At 33.5% G+C, this 20236-nt stretch overlaps 2 protein-coding genes across 7 annotated transcripts in view; one reads left to right on the top strand and one right to left on the bottom strand.

The window, feature by feature from the left end:
• The window catches only part of UBA6 (ubiquitin like modifier activating enzyme 6), an 84134-nt gene that overhangs the window by 13785 nt on the left and 50113 nt on the right, over positions 1–20236 (bottom strand). For all 6 annotated transcript variants that reach the window (XM_002814741.6, XM_063723412.1, XM_054553901.2 and 3 more), the window contains 12 exons: positions 17431–17574; positions 15091–15158; positions 14305–14383; positions 13063–13143; positions 9621–9698; positions 6267–6448; positions 4353–4458; positions 3330–3419; positions 3144–3224; positions 2246–2374; positions 747–798; positions 598–661 (listed from right to left, as the gene is read on the bottom strand). In XM_002814741.6, the coding sequence (XP_002814787.2) occupies positions 598–661; positions 747–798; positions 2246–2374; positions 3144–3224; positions 3330–3419; positions 4353–4458; positions 6267–6448; positions 9621–9698; positions 13063–13143; positions 14305–14383; positions 15091–15158; positions 17431–17574 (1154 nt within the window). The remainder of the gene's footprint in view (positions 1–597; positions 662–746; positions 799–2245; positions 2375–3143; positions 3225–3329; positions 3420–4352; positions 4459–6266; positions 6449–9620; positions 9699–13062; positions 13144–14304; positions 14384–15090; positions 15159–17430; positions 17575–20236) is intronic.
• LOC103890412 (small EDRK-rich factor 2-like) lies at positions 5141–5809 on the top strand. The gene has a single exon (XM_054553905.2). The coding sequence runs from the start codon at positions 5542–5544 to the stop codon at positions 5683–5685; it is 144 nt and encodes a 47-aa protein (XP_054409880.1). The 5' UTR covers positions 5141–5541; the 3' UTR covers positions 5686–5809.

Here is a 20236-nt window from a genome sequence, read left to right as displayed (position 1 = left end):
CTGTAATCCCAGCTACTTGGGAAGCTGAGGTGGGAGGACTGCTTGAGCCTAGGAGTTCAAGACCAGGCTGGGCCACATAATGTGAGACCTTGTCTCTTTCAAAAAAAAAAAAATAGAAAAAATATACATACACACACAAGTGTGAATCTAATGTGTATCTAACATAGTGTTTCCAGGTATTCACACAAAGACCAACTCCTCTGAAAATAATTTGAGATTTAGGGACTTATTCAGTAGTAATTATTTTTTCCTCCATATAACTGAAGATTCTTATATTTGATTTCATTAAATGTAAAAACACATTGTCATTTTACTAATTTATGGATAAAGTAAAAAAGGTGATTTTGGTTTCACCTTAGATATTTATTATAAATAATGAGGTTATTTACCATGTAAATGAATGGATTCACATTTGTGTGGGAAGGGTTGTGGCTGGCTTTCTTGGTCAGAATGACTTGTTAACTCTTAAATGAACAGGGATGAAATAATTCAACATTAAAGAGCCTAAGGTTTTCACTCTGCAATGTACAGTTAAGGAATTTACAGTAAAGAAATATATAATGAAGGACACATATAAAACTAAATATAAATACTTACAAAGGTTCATTTAAATCAAATTTTATTGGAGAGGGTGGCCTCTTTGGTGACTGCCAAAATAAACCTGGCAAAAAGATACAAATATTATTTTCAATGTATGTAGCCAGTAATAAATGTCATTAAAATTTATTCTCAACATTTATACTTACTGCCATCTTTTAATCGTATGTCCAGAGGGAAACAGTGAAGAAGCTGAAGAGCCTAAAGAAAAAAAATGAGTTAAAGACACCCACTACTTAATATTATCTGAGGTAAAATTAAAAAATAAAATAAAATTTAAAAATGTGTGTAGTAAATATATGCACATGCTTCAAAAATCAAAACACATTAAAAGATACATAGTGAAGTCTCCCTACCACCCTTGTATTCCATCCGCCCATTCTCCTGTCAATGTCCCTCATAAATGAAAAATCCAAAATATCATTTTCTATCACTATTTGTAGGTTTATTGGGAGGTGGTATTTATAAAAAACAAATGTAGATTACTTCACCTCTTTTTATATAAATGGTGGCATATTTTATTTGTCATTCTGTTCTTTTTAAAGAGCTAATACTTAAATAACAAAACCAGAAAAAACACACAGTACTTTGTATTTTTGAAATGATACATGTTTGAGATTTGCTTCAAAATCACCTGGGGGAAGGTAAGAATGAACGGGAATGGTGATGAAACAAGATTTATCTATGAATTGATAACTGCTAACCCTGGGTGATGGGTAATTGACAATTACATTAGGGTTCATTATACTATTTCCTCTACATTTCTATGGCTGAATATTTTTCATTATAAAAAAAGTTTTAAAAAAATGCACACAAGATAAGAACTAAAGAGTTCGTTCCTTAGATTTTTGAAACGGGTCATTGATAACCATGTTAAGAACAATTTGAAGAGTAATGAGCAAAGAAGTCAAATTTACTGGGTGAGGAAGTGGTAACACTGAGTAGTACAGACCACTTTTCCAAGTAGAGCTCTGTCGAAGTAAAAAGACAGAAGAAGTATAAACGAAATATTTTTTAAGTGGGGTGTGGTGGCATGCACATGCAGCCTCAGCTACCTAAGGGCTGAGGCAGGGATCACTTGAGCCCAGGAGTTCCAGGCCAGCCTGGAAAACATAGGGAAACCCCATTTTTTTTTTTTTTTTAAAGTTGTTTTTAAGGAAGATGAACTTAAGAGCCTAAAGAGAGGGAAAGACTAGAGAGAAAGCAACACACATTCCAGCAACTACATTTAACTGGAGGTAATAACAGCCAATATTTAGTAATTTTTTATGTGCCAGCCTCTGTTCTAAATGCTTTATAAGTGTTACCTCCTTTTATCCTCACCACTACCTTATGTATCAGGTACAAATTTATTATTTCTATTTTATGGATGGGGAAACAGATATAAAATGTGATTATCAGACATGGGTGGAAATGGCAAAATCCCAGCAAAATTTCTGACTGAATATCCCTATTTTCTCAGTTTCTTGCTTCTTCTATTCTGAACAAACTTCTTTTAGATTAGCATGTGTTCTCATTTAACTTACTACTAATTTCTGAAAAGCTTGCCAAAAGAAAGAATACACATTCAGGTCAATGAAATTAATTTGTTAATAACTAAATAAGCCGAAGTCAGACCTTTTCTTAATGTCTCACAATGCATACTTACCTTATGGTTAAAGTATTTTTCAAACTTTAATCTTGCTAATTCTACACACTGGGACCAATTTCTAGGTCTTCTGCTAAGTAACTTTATAACTTGAAAACAGCCTTCTAAACTGTGTCCACTCTGTATCTTCTAGAATGGGAGAGAAAAAAAAAATCAACATACTTCCAATTACAAACATATACACATCCCCTACCAAAAGTTAGCCTAAGTTTGAAGTGTCAACTCATGTGTTTTATGCTTTTCTTTTTTCACCCCAAGCTCCTTTTCCCTTCCTTCTTCTTTAACCTTTCTTTTCTTTTCTGTTTGAGAAGGGGAATGGTAAGAGATAGCACACAAAATTTTAACTCTGATTTCTTATCTTACAAGTTATCCTCATATTTTCCTAGCTGTAAGTTATTAGTACTATAATATATGTACTTACTATAAGTGCTATGAATATTTGATACTAAAAAGTGGGCCTTGTTAGCATAAGATTAAAAGAAAGTGAGAAAACATCTTTAAAGTTGCCTTCACTATAAGAGTAATAAGTCTTGGAGATTATTGTTTCCTCATGAAATTTTAACTAGAACTTACCTCAATTTTTTCTTTCCAAAGGGCTTAATAAAAGCCCTTTTATTATTTGTAGCCGTTCTATCATAATTATCATATCTTTATTAGCTTGAACCATATGAATTGCTGTTTTGTGAGTCAAACATGGTCAAATATTGACAATTCCATATAGTTCAACCAAACCAAAAGGATAATTTGTGACCTAATTTCAAGATTCCTTATGTATCATTTCACTTTTTATATAGAATCACTCTTTATGGAGGTAAAATAAATCACTTGTAGATGACTTGAAAATAAGATTACACTGACACAAAGTGTTAAGTTTGTATTAAAATGTACTGATTTTTACCTGTAAGACTTCTTCTGCAGATGAATAGGTTTGCCAAAATTTGTTAAACAATGAAGGTTTGTGGGAAAAGGAACTTTCAAACTGTAACAGAGAAAAGAAAAAAAAATTACAAATAGAAGTCTGTTTAAAGTCAGAAATATCTTCTTTCTCACTTCAAAGAAAATAAATTTAAAAAGGAACTTTTACCTTATCTCTTGCCCACTGTATGGTATGTTCAATAGCAGCTGGAAAGGATTTTAGAGTACAAAATGGTATTTCCTCTTCTGGGGGATCCCGCTAATTTATAAAATATGACAACAGATACTTAAGGAGAAGCAATGACCAATTTTTATTGATTTAATTTAGTTTTGAGCTTTAAGGCTATTAAAAATCCAAAAATAAATAAAATCCAACCAGACATTTTTATATCTTCTCTCTCTTAGGCAGTAAGAGAAGTTAATTCTTTTGACATTGAACCTATTTGTTAATAGCTATGTAATGCCAAACATGAATCTTACTTATTATTTGTGTACTCATTTAAAGCACCATGTAGTACTCATGACACACTATCATCTATAAATCATTTTTTTCTTCATGAATCAAGGTGACGTTTGAAGTTTTATAACACTCCCTGCTTTGAAAAGTAATTCAGGAATACTCAGTATAGTGCTCAGAAAAGCATGAGTTTTTCCATGGAGAAAAACATATGGGAGCAGAAATATGTCCTCAATGTTTGATACAGGTTTCTTGCAGAAAGCATGTATTAAATAAATGGTAAATACCTAAGTCGTTTTTTGTGGATAAAGTACCATTGAAGAAATCCACATTCTATTATAGAGCACATTTTGCCTAGGTTTATTGGTTCACCTAATCTAAAATGACTCACTTTGTCTCAGCAAGTGAATAAAATTTTATGTCTTTGTTGACAGTTCTAGTCTCAATCTAATAGTTTGTTCTTATCAAACAATCTTAAACTCAAAGGGTATTAGAAAACTAAGCAGCTCTGAGAAATAAATAGTAAACAGAAGAATAATGCTCCAGAAACACCAGACACAAAATTCTGATAATTAAAAAAAGTTCAATTATATTTTAAAAAATGTACACGCACACACGTATGAACATCATTGGCAGAGCAAAATCAGGATTAGGAAAGCTAAATCAAATTGTTGATCAAGACAAAAATTACAAGATATAAAAAAGACATCTATTTCAAAATACTGATTCACTTACATGACTATTGTAAGACTCAGTCAAATGTGGTACAATAACTTCAGTGTGTCCCTTAGTGCCCATTGTTCCAGAATCTAAAAGAGGCCTTAGATTTGCTAAGCAACGACTATTTGAAAAGATAACAAGTAAAAAACAAAAAAGTGAGCAATAACAATGTAACCAGAGGACATCCTACTACTTTCTATTGACCATTTCACATATTGATCACTTCCTGAATGCAGTATTTTAGGAAAGCAGATATACTACTATCAAACAGTGGATCATTCCTGTTCCCCTATTCTGCACTATACATACACATCTTGTTGTTCAATCTAGTAATTTCTCTCTTTTCTACTAGTAGTACCCTAAATCTGGGGCTTTCTTAACCTTTATCTCTAGGTTAATTCCTAACAGTATTACTCCTCCTTTTCCCTCGCTTTATATTTCTTCTTTGGTTATGTTCTACCTACAAGTTCTATCACACTATCTCTTCTCAATGTTTTCTTTATCCCAAATAATATTAATCTTCTTTCTCAATACTTACAATACCTATTCTACAAATTTTTATTTTTTAAAGTTTTATTTTCTTCCCCTCTTTGGCCCAAGATTACATACTTTTCACATTTTTCAACTGATAAATTCTCCTCTGCTAATATATCTGCTCTACACCCTAACATTGAGGAGTCATATAAAGATGTAAGGTGAACACATTTACAGTCATTCATTCATCTACTTATTTAAGCAATATTTACTAAATGACATCATGTGTTGGGCACTGAGGATACAATGACGGAAAGTAAATGGTCCCTGGATGAATGAATTAGTGAGGACACAAACATTAAATAAATATGCATATCAGTAAAAATGAGTGCCATGAAGGAAAAAGTACATAGTGCTATGAAAATCACCATAGAAGGATCTAATTTAGAATCTGGGGGAAAAGAAAGTCTTGTTTTGATACAGAAATTTAGGCTGAAACTGAAAGGATGAAGAAAAAAAGCTAAACTAGATGAAGAGTAGATAGGTAGATTAGAGATCAGGAATGTTAAAGCAAGAAAAACAGAACTTCCTGAGGCTGAAGAATAGTGTGTGCAAGTCCCTGAGGTAAAAAAGTGCTGAAGGCCTGGTAAGAAAAAGGCACAGACAGAAGGGGTGGGGGCAGGTCAGAGCTGCTGTGGGTAACCAGCATGAGCTTGCCTGGTAGAAGAATATGAAAAAACAGAAGAATACACAAACAGTTAAGGGAAAGTGCCAAGAAGACGGACTTTCTGCTGCTGCCCACAAGCAGAGGGACTTGGAGACCATGCAGCTGAAGCAGAAAAGGGAAAACGAGAAGGAGGAGGAACCTAAGTAGCTTTGCGGTTTGGTGTCCACCCCCGTGCCCTTTGCCTGTGTGCCTGAAGCCAGTCCCACCATGCTCACGTTTCCTCCTCTAGTGCTCATAGGACCCAGTACTGACGGCATTCCCTTTGCCCTGAGTTTGCAGTGGGTCCTTTTCTGTGCTTCCTTCTCAGGCAGCCTCTCTCCCCTGGGCCATTCCTGGGGGTGAAGGAGTTACTCCTTCTATGTTTTCTATTGCAGTGGGATTCACTCCAAAGTATTAAAAATAGCTTTATAATTCAGAAAAAACAAAAGACAGCCAAAAAACTGAAAGGCACATACAGCTAGAATAAGGGGAGCCAAGGAAGACTGGTAGATGTTACACTGGCATGGTGAACAGGTGAAAAGGACTCCATGAAAAACATTTAGGTTATGTCACAGATTTTGAATTTCATTCTAAGTATAATGAGAAATCATCAAAGGGTTTGTGTTTGAGGAGTACTACAATAGGAACATAAGGAATCAGATAATTCCTTAACTTTTCAATAAGTAATGTGGGAAATAGAAGTGAAAACTAAAGACAATTCTGTAGGAACATGAATTTCAAGAACATACCTGTCTACGTATCTCCTGGCTTCCACATTATCTAATGCTGTAATAATTATACCTTGTTTAGTATAGAACTCATCATTGTAAATGGTCTCAGTGGCTGGACATACTTTGTTCAGGTGTGCATCTATCTTTATTTGAGAATTTATTTTCAGAGTAGCATCAGCAGCAGTATAGCTTTTAGGTTTCTAAACAAATAATATAAGCAGAAAGAATATGTTAAACAACAAAAAAAAGACTATGATTTTTCTATATATTCCAGAGTGATAAGAATGTGTAAGTTCAGTCGTAGTCCATATATATATATATATATATATATATAAAAAATGAGAGTAATGAGACCAGTTTTCATTTTTGGCTTGTAGAAATTACATTCACTGTAATCACACTATAATGCACACTAGTCCAAATAATTTACAAATTATTAATAAAAATCTAAACACCTTCTATCTTATAGCTAAGTACTTTACAGTTCTTAAAAAAAGTTAAAAATCCAATTACAATTTTTCCCTAGTAATGATGTTTGACTTGGTAAGTGCCTAGAAAAAAATGAGAACACATTCAGTAAAACACTGGAAATCAACTCTGCAGAAGATAAATTCTTAGAGGTATGAGAGTTTAATACTTTGGTACTAACATATTTTAAAATTATTATTTCTGGATGGAAATATTTTCAGAAATTATTTGTGTTCAGTTTTATAAAAAACAGTACAGTAGTTCCTCAACTGCCTTCCACAACCCCCAAAAATGCCTAAAACTACAGACAGTACCAAACCCTATATATACTATGTATTTTCATATACACACATACTTATGATAAAGTTTAATTTATAAATTAGGCATAGTAAGAGATTAATAACAATAAAACAAAACAATCATAACAATATACATTAATAAAAGTCATATGAATATGGTCTCTCCCTCTCAAAATACAGTATCTTATTGTACCACACTGTACTCACCTATTTTCGGATCCTGGTTGACCATGGCTAACTGAAACTGTGGCAAGCAAAACTGTGGATACTGCTGATAAGGGGTACTACTGTACCCTAAATATAATTTATTCTTTCTTTTCTTAAAAAGATTTAGTGACTTTTTAAAGCATGATTGTTATTTCAGGTGCTGTCACTGTTCATCTGCATTTGCTTTGGCACTAAATATCTTTAGGCCATTCTGTTTAAATTCATACATTTAGTTTTAACGGTATTTCTGTCTCTTCTCACATTCTTAGGCTGACACATTTCACTTATCAGTGTTCTAAGTGTACAAACAAATCAAAACTTTATTAGAACTCCGTAAAATAAGAATGAACAGGCCTTTATAGTTCTTCTCTAAGTAAAACGCACCAAGTTAAGCAAATACACTTTGCAACATATTTTAGTTCACAATGGACCCTGTTATTTTGTCTATTATATTTGGATCAGCGAGGCAATTAGATTAACTATGACATCTGTTTTAGTTACTTTCTGTTCATGACATTACTACGCTTAGTTTACGAAGACTTGCAATGAGTTGTTGAACAATAAAGAAAAAACTTTTTTTGTTTTAATTTTTTATTATTATTATACTTTAGGTTTTATGGTACATGTGCTCAATGTGCAGGTTAGTTACATATGTATACATGTGCCATGCTGGTGCGCTGCACCCACTAACTCGTCATCTAGCATTAGGTATACCTCCCAATGCTATCCCTCCCCCCTCCCCCCACCCCACAACAGTCCCCGAAGTGTGATGTTCCCCTTCCTGTGTCCATGTGTTCTCATTGTTCAATTCCCACCTATGAGTGAGAATATGCGGTGTTTGGTTTTTTGTTCTTGCGATAGTTTACTGAGAATGATGATTTCCAATTTCATCCATGTCCCTACAAAGGACATGAACTCATCATTTTTTATGGCTGCATAGTATTCCATGGTGTATATGTGCCACATTTTCTTAATCCAGTCTATCATTGTTGGACATTTGGGTTGGTTCCAAGTCTTTGCTATTGTGAATAATGCCGCAATAAACATACGTGTGCATGTGTCTTTATAGCAGCATGATTTATAGTCCTTTGGGTATATACCCAGTAATGGGATGGCTGGGTCAAATGGAATTTCTAGTTCTAGATCCCTGAGGAATCACCACACTGACTTCCACAAGGGTTGAACTAGTTTACAGTCCCACCAACAGTGTAAAAGTGTTCCTATTTCTCCACATCCTCTCCAGCACCTGTTGTTTCCTGACTTTTGAATGATTGCCATTCTAACTGGTGTGAGATGGTATCTCATTGTAGTTTTGATTTGCATTTCTCTGATGGCCAGTGATGGTGAGCATTTTTTCATGTGTTTTTTGGCTGCATAAATGTCTTCTTTTGAGAAGTGTCTGTTCATGTCCTTCGCCCACTTTTTGATGGGGTTGTTTGTTTTATTCTTGTAAATTTGTTGGAGTTCATTGTAGATTCTGGATATTAGCCCTTTGTCAGATGAGTAGGTTGCGAAAATTTTCTCCCATTTTGTAGGTTGCCTGTTCACTCTGATGGTAGTTTCTTTTGCTGTGCAGAAGCTCTTTAGTTTAATTAGATCCCATTTGTCAATTTTGGCTTTTGTTGCCATTGCTTTTGGTGTTTTAGACATGAAGTCCTTGCCCATGCCTATGTCCTGAATGGTAATGCCTAGGTTTTCTTCTAGGGTTTTTTAATTTTTTAAAAACTTTTTTTAGGGTAGAACTGGCTTTTCCCTAGGTTGCCCAAGGTGGTCTGGAACTCCTAACCTCAAGCAATCCTCCAGTGTTGGCCTCCCAAAGTGCTGGGATTATAGGCATGAGCTATTGTGTCTGGCTGAAACATTTCTAAAGTAAAAGCAAATCTGCTTGACTAAAAATGGTTTTTTTCCTGACTTAAATATTTTGATCTCTATAAAAAAGGAGAAAATTAAGAATAAGCATTATTTTACAATAAAAAGAGATGTTGGTCAAACGATCAAAAGAGCACAAAAATTCTAAGTGCTAAACTTTTATCTGATTTATGACAAAGATAAAAAAAGACAGTGCCAAATTTGCTAACTATCAAAACCTCAAATTAGAAACATATTTCTATATACTTCCTTTCTAAAATTGAATGTCAACATACCCTGGTGATTACAAAATGAAAAAAATACTGCCCGTTTCACAACTAAGGTTTCAATTCCAAAATCAATGCAAAAATCAATATTGTGCATTAAATAATTTAATATTTTCCCTTTTGTCACTCCCATTAATTGATAATTTAAAAGATTCTAATAAAATAACATGATTGTTCAATCACTATTTTCTATTTATTAAAAGGAAACTCTCTTCTTTTTTGTATAATACATGATTTAAATTTGAAACAGAATAGCAACATACCTGTATGTGATGAGGACGAAATAGGAACTGTCTATTTAAGTTGGATTTCTCTATCAAGTCAGGATCTGTAACTGTAATCTAATATCAAGAAAATATGGCTGAAATTACATAATGGATACATTTTAATCTATTTTTCTTTTCTCAGTATGACTAAAAAAGTCCTGACAAATTATTCTAAATTAGTCTGGTTGGTAAAGGTTATAATGATACAAACATTCCCAAGTAGTTACCAATACTACTCTTTTATATTTTATTTAGTTGTAATTAATGTTTTACATAGGAGCACATCAAACAAAATAGCTGAGGCCAATTGCAATTCCTGTTCAAAACTTTTTTCTAATTATCCATAAGAAAACAAAGCTTTTTAGAACTACGAAATGGATTACCTGCAGAGGAGCTAGCTCTTCTTTGTAAACTGGTATTTATTCTTAATCTCAACTAATTTGGGAAGAATGCTTACATGTATCAATTTGAAAGGAACTCTGGCAAAAGCAGAGGCCTACAAACTCTGGTCTTGAACTCCTAACCTCCTAATTAGGCATGCTGCCTATTTTTGTAAATAAAGTTTTATTGAAACACTGTCATACCATTTAAGAATTGTCTACCGCTGTTTTCATGATCCTAGGGGCAGAACTAATAAGTTGTGACAGAGATCTTTGGTCTGCAAATCTGAAATATTTGCAGTCTTGTCCTTTAAGAAGAAGTCTGCAGACTCATTCTAAAGGACGCAAGAAGAAAGTAAACTCAAGATAATCTGAAGAGTATTCAAAATGCATTTGCCACTTTAGCATTTTTAAACAAGATTTGCCTAGATGTAGAATGTCTCTGACTATATTCCACATTCATTTTCTTTTAGTTGTTATTTCCCTGATATTTTTAATATTTCTGTGTAATTATGTTAGGGAGTGTCTCTTTTAATGGAAAAAAAATCAAACACAAATTATCTTTTAACAAAAAAGCTTAATCAATTCATTGTTCACTGATATTAAGGCTTTTTCTTTCCACCTCCTCCAATTCTGCTTTTCATTCCCCTCTATTTTTGCCTTGTACTGGACTGACCAAGTTTTCTTGATTCCTACTGCCCCCAACTCCCCAAATTGGTTTAGAAGCTAAGTGCCTAATGTTATGTGGTTATGCTCAAAATTTTAACATGCTTATGTGACTTAAGATCTAAAATTAATTAAAATTTCTATCTTCCTGAAAACCGAGAATATCTAAATCATTTAATTTGGAACTCTCCAGTCTGCTTTCCATGACATCAGTTACACTTAAAACTTTTAACCATCTCACTCTAAGGTTTTAAAAAATCAATACTCATGTAAATCAAAGAATGCTGACAAATGCCTCTACATACCCTTTACACACTGCCCACACAACCTAACATCTTTCAGTAAGAACAAATAAGTGGTAGTAATCTTTCATCATTTTATTTGTCAGCTATCTTTACTTTGCTCTCCCTCTTGAACTGAGTATGGAAATCTAGGTTAATAGTAATTTTCCCTTACACTATGAAGATATGCTTCCATTATCTTCTATTTATTGCTGACGAAAAGTCTATTATGCAATCTCTTTTCTTAATCTTTGCTTTTGATTTGTTTGGTACTAGTTTATCTTTCCAATTTGAAAACACTTGTCTTTCTTTAACTCTGGGAACTTTTGTCATTATCTTTGGAATATATTGCTTCTTCTCCCTTACCTTTATCTCTGGAAATTCTACTAGACCTACGTTGGACCTTGCAAACGCACTTCTTTCACTAAAAAAGGATATCTTTCTGCACTACATTCTGGGTATTTATATTTATCTTCGATTTGTCCATTCTCACCTCAGTTATATTTAAATTTTAATATTAGTGATTATACAGAAATTCTTATTTGGCTTTCTGTAAAAATTTCAGTGCCTTTTTTTCCCGTTTCTAGTCCTCTTTATCTCTGATCATTTTTAACTTTAAAGTTTGTTCAATTTTCTGTAAAATATTCTATTATTGGTAGCACTTCTATCATCTATAATTCTTAGGAGACTAATTCTTTTATTTGCCATGGCTGATTCTTGTGGTGGTTCCCTTTCTAGTGAATAGTCATTTTTTAATCTGAATTGTCTTTAATGAAGGCTGACTTTTTCTGCATAGTCCTGAGTGTGTTATTATCATCATGATGCAGTTTTACATTTGCTTTAAAGGCTGTAAGTTTTAGTGGTCTTAAATTTGTTATATTCCGTTCTCTGCTTTAAGTTTTTATATGATATAATTTTGGACCCCTTACCCTGCTGTGGTACATGCTCTGAGTTTCAATTTCTCATTAGAGACTTCTGTTTTCACTTAAAGTTTTGGACAAACATTCAAGATAGAAACACTTGTAAGTCCCCATGGCTTTCAACTTAGGATTTTTTCTTCTCTCTTGGTTCCTGGGACCTGGGAATTTCTCTTTTCAGCTTGGCTACATTACACTTAAAAAAATGTATACAGTAAGTCTGTGTTTCCAGTAGTATAGAAGCATGTCCACATTAACTTATCTTGTTTTGTTATCTGAAGTCAGTAGGTTTCTTCACTACAGTTCTTTTCCTGACCTTTATATGCTAATGTGCATCATGAATTTCCAAGGAGTTAAAGCATTTAGGTGATTCCTAAACTGATGTAACCAAAGACTTTTTTCTTTTTAAAATCACCACAAGTAACAGTGGTTTGTGAAGCAGTATTTCGGAAATGTTAATATAAACATAGAACATCTGCCTGTAACTATGATAGTAATGTATGCTCTTTTGAATTGGAATAATAAGCTAAGTTTAATAAACTTTTATAAAAGGTGAACCATCGTACAAATTTTGGCCATTTAATCAGTCTTCTGTTAGTCACCTTGATATATCTATGAAATAACTAATGGAAGATAGTTTATCTTAAAAGGCAAACAGCACCAGTGAAATAAATTTCTATTTAAATATATGACATGGCTTGCAATTAACTCACATTTAGAGTCTTAAGAATTTAAATTGTACACTGAGCTTTATATTTTTCCCATTACTTTTAATACTCATTAATTGAAACTACATCTGAGTACTCTGCAACTTTGTAATGTTAGCTTCAGTTATCTTAAACATTTAACAATAAACACTATCTAACAGAAATAACAACAGATTTTATAGTTTGCAAAGCCCTTTCATATTTGATCATCACAATAACATTATGAGATAGGTAGTACAAATGTCAGTTTCACAGTAGTAGAGAAAGAAACTGAGAAAAGAATTAATCTGCTACAAGGGAAAGAGAAGTAATTTGCTACAAGGTAACATAAGTTTTGAAAAGTGGTCACAAGGGCATGAGAATCTTCCAATTTTTAGTTTAATGCTCTATTTTCAAAAAATTGATACTTCAGATTTATGCAGTCAAATATAGGTGAAAAAAGGGCAACAGAAATATAAACTTTTAACTCTCAAGGATTGATAACTTACCATTCCTTTCTCTTTGCTTGTGCCAACACCAAGTAGAGCAAAATTTTTTAACATTTCACAGCCTATGGCTCCACACCCTACCTACGGAGGAGGAAAATGGTATATCAGATTAAAATAACCTGACTATCTGTGAATCATTTTACTTCGAAATATTTAACAGGTTTATTTTGCCACTGTGTTTCAACGAAAAAAAAAAGTACAAACCAAATAAGGAAAAGCATAATTTTACATTTTTTTTTAAACAGAAGACATTTAAAAATTCCAAATAAAATTTAAACATTGAACTGCTTATGTAAGATAGAAATAAACACAATATAATGTTTAAAAAAAAATATTCCTCCCTTTTGGACATTTCTCAAAACTCATTTACTGAATAAAACTATTCTAAGACTTCTACTATTATCTAAAATTGGTAATACTAGATTCCATATGCATGTAAAAAGCTCAGTAACAGTTGATTTTCAAAACATTATTTTAAAGATGATTAATAAGAATAAGCAGTAATTTTCAGGGCTAATTTTAATAATTAAAACAATAAATGGCAGGGAGAGTTGTTTTATGATATTGGGGAAAATTTCCCTGCCAATGCACTAAGACAATTAAGAAATACAGAATAGGCTGGGTGAGGTGGCTCACACCTGTAATCCCATCACTTTGGGAAGCTGAGGAGGGTGGATCATGAGGTCAGGATTTCGAGACCAGCCTAGCCAATATGGTGAAACTCCATCTCTATAGAAAATACAAAAATTACCTGGGCGTGGTGGCACGCCCTTGCAGTCCCAGCTACTCAGGAGGCTGAGGCAAGAGAATCACCTGAACCAGAGGCAGAGGTTGCAGTGAGCCAAGATCATGCCATTGCATTCCAGCCTGAGTGACAGAGTGAGACTCTGTCTCAAAAAAAAAAAAAAAAAAAAAAACAAATACAGAATACACTTCCATATTCCTTCATTTAGTGAGAAAAAAATTTAAAAACCCACCAATTTTCAAACACAGTTCTAGAATTTAATTTTTGAAACTATCATACTCATACTTTTACTTTAAATATATTAATTAGACCAGAAGATGGAAAACTTTTTCTGTAAAGGGCCAGACAGTAAATAATTTCAGCTTTACAGGCTGCATGGTCTCGGTTACAACTACTCACTTGTACTCTACACAATTAGACTCAAATTTGTTTTAATGAATTAAGTTGATATACGATAGCAGTTTGAACATACTATTCCCATGATTATTGATACTTACTAAGAAGATGTTTAAATTTTGCAGTTTCTGACACAAAGTGTCTCCAATGCAGGCTCTTAAGGCATCATATCTATCTCCTCTGAAAAAAATAACATATACCAAAAAGCAGAAATAAAAAACATTAAAATTAGTTTCACTGTCATTAATACCAATTTAATGTTGTACTTTAAAAGGAAATATTCTTTAAAAGTTTCCTCTAACCAATCTTAATTGAAATAGAAAAGCCCCCATAAAGAAATCCATTTTTCCTTTTTCCACTTGGCTTAATAGTCTAAATACAAATGACTTAAGTGAAGGTGACTTTGGTTTATCTAGAAAAAAAAAATTTCCTAAGCCAGAGATTTTTAAGGAAAGTTCCTAGAGGAATCTATGGATGGGCTTTGGAGCTGATAACCCACTTAAATCAAAGGCAGAAATTTGGGTTATGTGTATTTCGGTAGAATAATTCTAAACTTTTCATTCTCAAAAAGATTTATGACCCAAAAAGGTGAAGAATTACCTATATAAATAAAGACTGCAGATAGAAGTTTTTTTCCATCTAACATCATTATAGTATTTTAAATGCTAGCCATTCTCATGGCATACAATTTAAAACTTTGCATTCACTATTTATCAAATAGTAAAAAGATATGACATTATTATGACACTTAAAATGATTCCTAAGTAGAGAAAAAACAACTACAAAAGTGATTTAGGAGAAAAAACCTATAAAACAAAGGTATATTTAGACAAAACTTTTAAAATCTATTTGCCTGTTAGTAAAAGCAAGAGAAATTTCATTATTACCGTGGGAGAAATTCTTCACATTCAGGTTTGCCTAGTGATTCAACAATATCTGCTGCTTCAAGATATAACTTAAAGTAGAAGATTAAAAACACAATTATTATGTATAAAACTTAATATAAAAAGCTCCTTTATAGTTATCTGTCATGAAGAAAAAAATGATAAAATAAGGCAATTCGAGTAAAATATTTAAAAATATAATTAAAATATATAATATACATTTCTATATTCTCTCATTAAAATAATGGTAAAACCTGAAGGAACTGTTCACAGATATAATCTGATTCATGTCACTTAGCCATCCTAAACATGATATATACTAATTTTAAACCAAAGGAAATTTCACCTCCAAATCTATTTTTCATAACTACACAAAAGCTTTAGAAGCCCCCATTCAATTTCAGCTATATTTGAATAAGTAACTTGATTACTTTTTGTTTTTGGTTTTTGATTTTTTGAGACAGAGTCTTTCTGTTGCCCAGGCTGGAGTGCAGTGGCGTGATCTCTGCCTCCTGAGTTCAAGTGATTCTCCTGCCTCAGCCTCCCGAGTAGCAAGGACTATAGGCGCGCACCACCATGCCTGGCTAATTTTTTTGTATTCTTAGTAGACATGGGGTTTCACCATGTTGGCCAGGCTGGTTTCGAACTCCCGACCTCAAGTGATCCGCCCACCTCCGCCTCCCAAAGTGCTGGAATTACAGGCGTGAGCCACCGCGCCCAGCCATAATTTGATTACTTTTTGAGAAGAAAGTACCTACTCTGTATTTATTTTTCAGCTTGGATATATAATCTATAATTATACATACTATGGGTATGTGTATGTCATCTATAATTTCACACACTATAGGAAAATAATCTAGGAAACCAAAATTTCAGCATTTTAAAAAATACCAAAGATAATTAATTTAAGTTAATGAAGAAAAGAACTGAGTCTTACTCTCATTAAGTAACTTGTGTGGCTAAATTTGAACATGAACAAATGGTTATTTATTTTATTATAACACAGAATCTATCTTAACAATTAATTTTTATTATTTCTCATGGTGTTATTTTTTTTTATTTTTATTTTTTGAGACAGATTCTCACTCTGTTGCCCAGGCTGGAGTGCAGTGGCACAATCTCGGCTCACTACAACTTCCGCCTCCCAGGTTCAAGCGATTCTCCTGCCTCAGCCTCCCGAGTAGCTGGGACTGCAGGGGTGTGCCACCATGCCTGGCTAATTTTTCGTATTTTTAGTACAGACGGGGTTTCACCATGTTAGCCAGGATGGTCTCGATCTCCTGACCTCCGGATCCACCTGCCTCGGCTGCTCAAAGTGCTGGGATTACAGGCATGAGCCACTGCGCCTGCCCTAACGGTTATCTTTAAACCAGATTTTTACTAATGTACTTGTATTCTGTGTTGAAATAAATAATTCAGCAGCAAAAATAGCATTATGTGAGTACCTTTTAAAATATAAAAAAATGAGCCAGGCGCAGTGGCTCACACCTGTAATCCCAGCACTTTGGGAGGCCGAGGCGGGCGGATCACGAGGTCAGGAGTTTGAGACCAGTCTGGCCAACATAGTGAAATCCCATCTCTACTAAAAACACAAAAAGTTGGCCAGGTGTGGTGGTCTGCATCTGTAACCCCAGCTACTTGGGAGGCTGAGGCAGGAGAACTGCATGAACCCGGGAGACAGAGGTTGCAGTGAGCTGAGATCGCGCCATTGCACTCCAGCCTGGGTGACAGTGTGAGACTCCATCTCAAAAAAAAAAAAAAAAATTTTTAAAAAAAGATAAATGGTATATTCAAAATGTTTATGGTGTTTCAACAGAGGGCCTGGAGGCAGTATCCTTTCATACCTTGCACCAATTATTCCTGCTGGCAAAAGAAATGGGGATTTTTATTCCATCTTGTGATGTTCATACCCCATGCAACTCTAAAACCTGTACCACTCCCATGTTTTCCACTTTTGTAAGTTTATACCTAGAAAGGGAACCTGAAGGTTCATGATAGTAAAAGATTCCATGGAACAAATTCAAGAGTCCTGAGAGTCCGAGAATGCTAAGCTTATGGTACTGGAGAACAATGACCTATAAGGATAGAACATTCATTCCCTTACTATCACAACTAAGGGAAATACATTTGAGAAGGCAACTTTGGGTTATATCTCAATAACCCTAAAATATCATCCTGTTAATTTCAATCATAGACTCAAGTGTTGGAGGCACACGCTTGCATCTCTTTCATGCATCAAAAAGTATTTTAAGTCGCTTTTCTAATATATTAATACTACATTATAATATGTAACACATTCCATTTCATGAGTAAAGAATTCAACTTTAAAAACTCAGAACTAACCCATTGGCACAAAGGAGAAAATTTTCCTGTTACAGCTTTCAATACTTCTTGGCTGGCAACACCTCCTACTGCTGCAGCAAGTGGAGATAAAAAGCCTTGAGCAGTCCAAGAGAGCCAATGCACAATGTCAGCATTTACATCAGGCTAAAACAAAAGCCATAAAAGACAATAATATTAACAGCATTTACACAGTACACTTAAAATTCCAATGACTAAATGTGAGAATTAGAACTTAACTTCTAAAAAAGCTATTCAATTCCCCTACTAAATAGCTCTAAAAATGTCCCAATTTCATGATAACAGACCCATTTGCTTGTTACCTTAAGTAGTGTCTCCCTTTACTAGAATCTGCCCATTTTTGTTTTTGGACTCTATATGTCACTCTAGGGCATCATTTATAATTAACTCGAATATCTACCATTTATAGTTTTTGTCAAAGAACAGTTCTGTGATGCCAGTCAGACATATTTACAAATAAACAGATTTTTTTTATTTAAAAAGTTTGTTAATGAAAACTACTATGAAAAAACCCTGAACTATGGTAAATGAAAATAAAATGATCTTAAAAATGATAAGCTATCAGTTTGTGTTGAAAGTTGTAAATAAAAACTGCAATGAATAATAACACAATGCACTTAGAGGTGTTTTCAATTACACTTAAAAGTTATGTATGTCAAAACAGAACATTTTAAAGGAAATATTGGAAAACTGAATTTTAGATCTATTATTTCAGCACAATTTCTTACATGTGACAAAGATCTTTTCACGAGCCCTGTTTTCTTTCTCTTCCTATTCTTTAAACATCAGTAATCTTAATTTTATCACTAAACTTCAAGTTTGCCTAATTAATCTTCTGAAATCCTATGTAAAAGAAGAGTTCTTGTACACATAGGAGCGGAAAGAGAAGAGTTTTTATTACACTCTCAAAAATATTTGTGACACAAAATGGTTACTACTTACTATTCCACCCCTCTATTTCAACTTTCTATATCTCATTATTTACAACTATTGAGCACTAGCCTCAACCAAGATCAATTACAATTTAAATTCTGCAATTTTTGAATGCAGATATTGGTGGTGGTGATAATATTAAAAACAATGATGAGAATGATAATAACAGTATAAGTGGGCACTTACCATGCCAGGTTATATATTAAGTCCTTACATAACCTTCAAAATAATCCTTATAAATATAATTTCTATTATACAAGTAAGAAAACTGAAACATCGAAAAATTAAGTAACTTATTCAAGATTTTATAGCCAGTAAATGGTGAAGACAGGATCTGGACCCAAAAAGTCCAACTTTATAGGTTTATTCTCAGCATTAGGTTATGCAACCTCCCAGGATTCTTTATTTTTTTGGTAAACAAACATCTAAATTTTGGGAATTTTTGGTTACCATAGGATAAAGACAGCAGCCTATAGCTAAATTTCCCCAAATAATCTCCAAAACATATGCATAATCACATGAAGAGAAATGAAACAGTGTCGGGGCTTCAGTATTACTAGAAAACAGAATATTATAAATTTCAAATTACTTGTAAGTAGAAAGACAGATTGCAAACTCCATCAGCACTCTCTCCGGATTTCACATTGCTACAATCTCAGACAGAGCAGAAAATACAAAGAGATCACAGAAGAGAGTGAAAGGCCTAATGGTAACAAAACACAGTCCTAAGAAAAAGAAAGACCCACACTAAGTGCAGAAAATATTGATGAGAGGTATAAAACTGGTGGCAGATCTCAGCTGTCAAAGAATGTCATCCTCGGAGAGAAAGATGTAAACAAAAGAGGGGAGACATTCTTTGAGAGAGAAAGCTAAAGAGAGAGATGTTAAGAATTTGGTAAAAATCAAAGAGACCTACAAGACACACCAATATCTCTCCACCACAAAAAGGTCATGCATTAGAAGCTCCTTTTCAGTATCCTAAGAGAAGAGAATACTACAAAAGTAGGAATCTAAAAAGCACCTAAAACCCTTACCATGTCCAAAAAGTAAGCATAAAAAGCATTCTACTATACAAAGCTAATGTAAGAAGAAAACAGAAAACCAGAATCAAAACATTTCAGCTACTGAAAATCCACACCCCTACAACTAACTAAAAGTCAGAGGATATTTAAGTGAATTATATATTCTTAACAAGCACTTGGAAACGTAGGGGAAAAAAACAACACAAAAAACCTTGAATCAGGAATTTAAAAACTAAGAACAGAAATAATCCATTCTACCCTTCCAGAAAAGAAAAGAAATAATTAAACAACATTTGACTCTGCATATCAAAATGGGCTTATGGTGTAAGAAACTTTACTGAATAATCAACTCTGAGCTATAACCTGGTAAAACTATTAGATGAAGACAAAGATTAAACACATAGGGCCTTAAAGCAAAAAGACCAGATTACTTCTAAGAGTATGAAAATTTGGCTGGCATCTTATTTTTCAACAGCAAAATATAAAGCAAGATATCAGTGAACAAAGTACGAGCCCAGAATTTTACATCTAGCCAAGCTTACAAGTATGAAAACTACAGAAAAAATATGAAACATATAAAAACTCAGGGAATACCATAATTTTGAGCTCTTTTTGAGAAACAGGCTAAACCTGATTTCAAGACTTAATATAAAAGCCATAATAAGCAAGACAGGATGGAGCTGGCAAAAGGACAGAAACAACATGAAGACAATAGAGGACAGAAATAGACCTATATATATATGGTAAAAAAACTGTTGACAAAAATGCCATGACATTTCAATAAAGAATAGCCTTTTCAACAAATGGGCTAGAATAGCTGGACATTCATATAC

This window comes from Pongo abelii, chromosome 3 (genome assembly GCF_028885655.2).
Source record: "Pongo abelii isolate AG06213 chromosome 3, NHGRI_mPonAbe1-v2.0_pri, whole genome shotgun sequence".
Classification (NCBI taxonomy): domain Eukaryota; kingdom Metazoa; phylum Chordata; class Mammalia; order Primates; family Hominidae; genus Pongo; species Pongo abelii.
The sequence above is the reverse complement of the archived record's forward strand: the minus strand, read 5'-3'. Positions and strand labels throughout refer to the sequence as shown.